The sequence below is a fragment of the Cibotium barometz genome, chromosome 45, assembly GCF_041138505.1.
Source record: "Cibotium barometz isolate CiBa-2024 chromosome 45, ASM4113850v1, whole genome shotgun sequence".
In the NCBI taxonomy this organism is placed as follows: domain Eukaryota; kingdom Viridiplantae; phylum Streptophyta; class Polypodiopsida; order Cyatheales; family Cibotiaceae; genus Cibotium; species Cibotium barometz.
The window spans coordinates 33,116,263-33,121,599 of NC_141090.1; the positions used below are offsets into that span (position 1 = coordinate 33,116,263).

General features: G+C 41.4%; 1 protein-coding gene across 1 annotated transcript; it reads left to right on the forward strand.

The window, feature by feature from the left end:
• Positions 1 to 2,398: 2,398 nt before the first annotated feature.
• Positions 2,399 to 3,396, forward strand: LOC147612673 (pathogenesis-related protein 1A/1B-like). The gene is made up of 2 exons (XM_086782837.1): positions 2,399 to 2,555; positions 2,822 to 3,396. The coding sequence occupies exons 1-2, from the start codon at positions 2,501 to 2,503 to the stop codon at positions 3,292 to 3,294; spliced, it is 528 nt and encodes a 175-aa protein (XP_086638963.1). The 5' UTR covers positions 2,399 to 2,500; the 3' UTR covers positions 3,295 to 3,396.
• Positions 3,397 to 5,337: the final 1,941 nt, after the last annotated feature.

Genomic DNA, 5,337 nt, shown 5'->3' on the forward strand with positions numbered 1-5,337 from the left:
ATTATATAAATACAAAGATAAAGCAAGAGTTTCAGCCATCTGACCCTATGAATGTCGTCTCTAATGAGTGGATACAGTATACAGCTCGCATTTTGATGGGGCATCGTAGGTCAGAGGTGAGGGACGCATTTAGAGAGGGGAAAGAGAAACCTGTTTGGCTAGATGACAGGGAGTGAGCAGCCATTGCTCAGGAGCTCACCGAGACACCAGAGAGGTTTCAACAACAAAGAGAGGCGGCAAGGGCAAGACTCCAAACAGTAGGGGCTTCTCATCTTGGGAGTGGTGGTTACGAAACCATGCGCCATGAATTCGTAAGTATTTGTAGCAATTTTATTTATGTAAATGTATGTATGTGGGCTAAATGTTGATTTCTAAAAGTTATAATTGTTAATCGTTTGTGTAGGAGTTGGCCATGAATCGCCCACCAAGTAGGCGAGAGGAGAAGTACGCTCACAAACATGGCCTTGTGGCCTTATTTGAGATGCTTGAAGAAGAAGGAGAGACCGTCAATTGGGAGGCATTACCATGATGTAAGATGACCTTCAAACTAATGGTATATAATCAAAACATTCTTGAGTATTAATGTTTAATTTAATTTCTTGTTTATCGATCAGGAAAATATCAAAACGAGCACGGTTGTTTTTGTGCTCTATTTTAGACAGAATGGTGCTACCTGTTTGCTGTTGTTGATCCTGTTCATTGCAGGCAGCCAGGCAACAGCCAGGCAACATTATTCTGCCCAAAAAAAAATTTCTGGTACAGCGTCGGTATATTCCCCGGTATGTACACCGGTATATTCACTGGTATATCTGCCGGTAGTGGCGTCGGTATACAACCCGGTATATACCCCGGTATATACACCGGTATAGAAGCCGGTATAGCCGTCGGTATTATCGCCGGTGAGCGTCGGTATAGACGCTGGTATAGGCGTCGGTGTTGTTGCCCGACGCTTATACCGACGCTGTGGTTCCGGCGCTTATACCGGCGTTTATACCGATGACGAGGCTTTTTTAGACCCCGTTTAATGACGTCGGTATAAGCGCCGGTATTAGGCTAACATGTAGTAGTGCTACACATGGATTGATGCTATTGGCCCATAGGAACCTTAATTGGACCATAATCCAAAAATTTCTGAAAATCTAGACCCTTAGGCTAAGGTCCTTTATACCCATTTCCAATTAATTCCAATTGCACATTGGAAAGTTCTTTTTGAATTTCTGTTTCAGGGGAACTTATTTTAATAAGATGAGATAATTTTTTATCCAAAAATATTAAAAATTTAAATATTCTCTCTCTAGAATATTTTCTCTCTCTAGGTTAAAACAGTTAGAAACAAGTCTTTTATATTTCTGAAGAGGGATTGATTACAGGGGAAGATGCTGGACATTTTGAGAGGCTGGGGAGGAATCTTACAGGAAGTACTTTTAAACATGTACATGTGGTGTTTGTGTTGTTGCTACTTCGTTCTAAGCTCACTCATTTGTGTGTACCATGACTAGTGTAGTATCACGAGTTTCAAGGTGCTTGGTAAGAGTTTAAACCTAAGTTTTATCTTAAAATCACAAAATTTAAATATTTATATTTTGTTTGATTTTTTGTCTCATTTGTACTAACTTTCTAGTGTGGGAGGGGGGGGGGGGAGTTGGTTCTCTCCAACGGTTATGGTGAAGAGAACCAACTCCCCTTCCCCCGCCCCGCCGAAGAGAGCTTGGTGTAGCCAAGCCACTCCACATGGTGAAGGGGTTCAACTCCCCCCTACTCTTTCTCTTTATGTGGTAAAGGGGCGGCGGGCCCTCACCATGGACACAACGTTGGAGATTGCGATCTTGGAGATGTACTTATTCGAGGCCGCTTACATCTCGTCTCTCCTATCATAGGTAGGCTTGAATCCTATCTACTTTGCTATTCAAAAATTTTCCATACGCATGAAAATTTACTTTTGGATGATCATTATGTTATCATTTACACTGTGATGAATAAAGATGCTTTTCAATTTGTACATGATAGTAGTAAATGTGGTGTTTTTGGTAGCATGCTTGGATAAAGCTTCTTTTAATCAATATATTAATAGCATTGTCTAAGATAATACTTGGGCTTTGTTTTAATATATATGATTTTGTTGTGAGAAAAAGAAGTCTTCCACTTTGAATATTGCTAATATCTTATGATATATATAAAATAAGAAGTCTTTCATTTTAAAAATAATACTTGTCATTTTTTAGTCATATATGAAAAGCCGTGATAAAAATTACGGTGCCTCGCACTCAACGCTTGACTTGACTGACTCGTGAGGCGAATTTTTGGGCCAGGTCTAGATAAACACGGCACTTTTGTAAACGCTCGACTGACTTTGAAGGCGCCTGGCCAGTGACTCGTGAGTCGTGAGGCGCTACTATATAAACCCAACCCACTGCTGTGCGGTGTATCATATCATCGTGCCCTGCCTGTCGCTAATTAATTATCAACAAATACATTGCTGCTGGTCATCAGCGTTAGACGTATGGCGCAGCTAGTGTGGGCGCCCCTCATCATAGCAGCATTGTGCGCAGTATCAGGTACTTGTTGATGATGTCAATCTTATGTGTAATGCCAGCCTGTAGGTCTTTTAATCGGTTGTTGGCTTGGCTGTGTGCTTAATTAATGTTGCATTATGTGGTTATCTTAATATCGCTATAAATCGGATGATTCATCTTAGCTAGTTTACTGCTCTGTGCGTGGCTAATTCGATTACTGTCAATGGCATCAGCTTAATTAAGATGTGCGTGGCTAATTCGATTACTGTCAATGGCATCAGCTTAATTAAGATTATATTTTGCTGCAGGTTGCAGCGCCACCAATTTCAACGTTGTGAACCAGTGCTCCTACACCGTGTGGCCGGCGTCGTGGTCGACGGCGTCTGGTGGTGGAGGCTCGGAGCTGGCTTCGGGTGACACGTGGGTGCTTACGGTGGGCGCTGGCTGGTCCGGACGAGTGTGGGGGCGAACGGGCTGCAGTGGATCCGGCACCAGCTGCGCTTCGGGAGACTGTGGGGGCTTGGTGTGCACCGGCAGCGGGCAGCCGGCCACGCTATTCGAGATTACTGTGGACGGCGGAAACAACCTGGACTACTATGATATCTCCATCATCGACGCCTTCAACCTGCCCATGAGCGTTACGCCCTCCACTGGCGGTTGCACCTCGCTCTCCTGCGCCGATGCCAGCTGCCCCCAGCCCCCCATCTACCGCGTCCCCGACTGCTCCGGCTGCACCCAGGGTTGTGCCTACGGTGGCTCCTACACCATCACCCTCTGCTAAAACACAACGGCTTTGCACGATATTAGTGCATCAAAATAAATAAAACTATCCAAGCATCTATAATAAAACTTCACCCAAGCAAGCATACACTTTAAAGCTTCACATATCATAGCTTTTCTTGTTAAGGTTAGGTTCTAGATATAATGTTTTGAATTCGGAAATAAAATAAAACAATTATGTTCTCCAAAGCCACAACAACTCAGGACTAATAGCGCTAAAGTTTGAAGACCCTTCCAAAAAAGGTTAGAAAAAAATTTATCCTAAAAAGAGAATCTGAGTTTTTTGGGGGAAAAAAAGAACTTTTGGGTAGTATCTCTTCACACATAAACGGAAGTTTAACATGATCCCTTCAATGGAGCCCTCATCGTGGAAGGCTTTATGCCTCATTTATTTATATTTTAATCGTCATCTTCAATATGGGACCAAAATTTTGTTTCACATTAATTAGTTGGTAGAAGGGCTCCAAGGTAATTTGAAGTCAAAGTTGATTAATTTCTTTTGACAAGGGCTCCAACCTTTGGGGTGAAAGAAGGTGTAATTTTCTGGAGTTTTCGTGAAGGTTATTTTTTCTACGCGTGGCATATCGTGGAGATCTTGCCTTTTTTTTCCTGTTCTGTCTCCCTCTCGCGCATGGTATCCCCGAGACAACAGTGTCGAGTCTCTATCTCTTTGGCACGCGCTTGCTTTGCCTCTCCCATCCAGAAAGCATGCTCTGGCTCTCCGGATGGCACTCTCTCTCTCTCTCTCTCTCTCTCTCTCTCTCTCTCTCTCTCTCTCTCTCTCTCTCTCTCTCTCTCTCTCTCTCTCTCTAGCGCCCGAGAGAGCTCGCCAAGAGGCCTTCCGTTCGACTATCTCTCGACTCTCTCTCCACCGTCTCGTCTCTGCTCGACTCCACCGTCTCTCTCGTCTCGTGCCCACCACAGCGGAGGTTGGTGGGCAGACGTATAAGGTTCAAACCTTAGTTTGAACCTTAATTTAAACCTATCCTCTTGCGTGTTCCTAAATACCTTCACCTATTCACTTATCCTCTTGTGTTTTTCTCTAATGCTTGCACTAAAAACAATGTCTTGGTGTACCTCTCTATTACATCGTGGTTCCAATTATTCCATCTTTATCATCAAGCCAAATAGTGATTTTGGTAGAGAGAGCAAGAAAATATCCACCTTGAAAGCATTCTTTGATAATTTTTAAATCTCTCCTGCACACATTTCTTTATTTTTTTATTTTTTTATTATTTATTTTTGGCAAGAAACACCGGTTTATATACACTACCCACACAAAAAGCCTAATCATTTTGTAGAAAAGACATGCATAATTCTATGGTGAATTTTGGTCGAAGGAAAAAAAAAGATTCTACAAAACAAAATGGCCAAGAAGCATTACAAGCAAAGTAGAAGTGGACGAAAATAAAAACACACTCCATATATGAAGAAGACATAATAAGAATTAGAAATATCCCAATTAGAATTTTTTGTGGAAGAAAAGATGATCTTGTAGAATTAGGAACATAGGACCCAAAATCGTTTCACCTTGCAATATCAAAAAATTTGAAGTAGCCTACTCTCTCGATCTAAGAAAAAGAGTCAATCTATACCCATTCAAACCCCAATGCTTAATTTGGATGCAAAGCCACCTATTATCTCGCACAAAAAAACATCAAAGCCTACCACCATTAGGCTTGTACTCAACAATATTTCCATGTTTATGCCCATTATACATTCTAAGAAAAATAATTAGGATACAATTAATTCAGTGTCACATGCCAAATTTTTGCTGCTAATGTACAATAGGACAACGTAACAAATCGAGATGCCCAAAATTATAAAGATGAGTTCAACAAATCAAAATGCACAAAATTATAAAGATGAGCTACATAGATAGATAGATCATATTTTTTTGAGAATTACACAAAAAAAGAGGACCAACTAAGAGTGGGAATCTAGTAGCAATCATAGGAAAATCACAAAGAGCAAACATTCAAAAAGTATCACTTATTTTACAATTCAATAGCATAATTAATAATCTGGCATGCACGTTTACTTA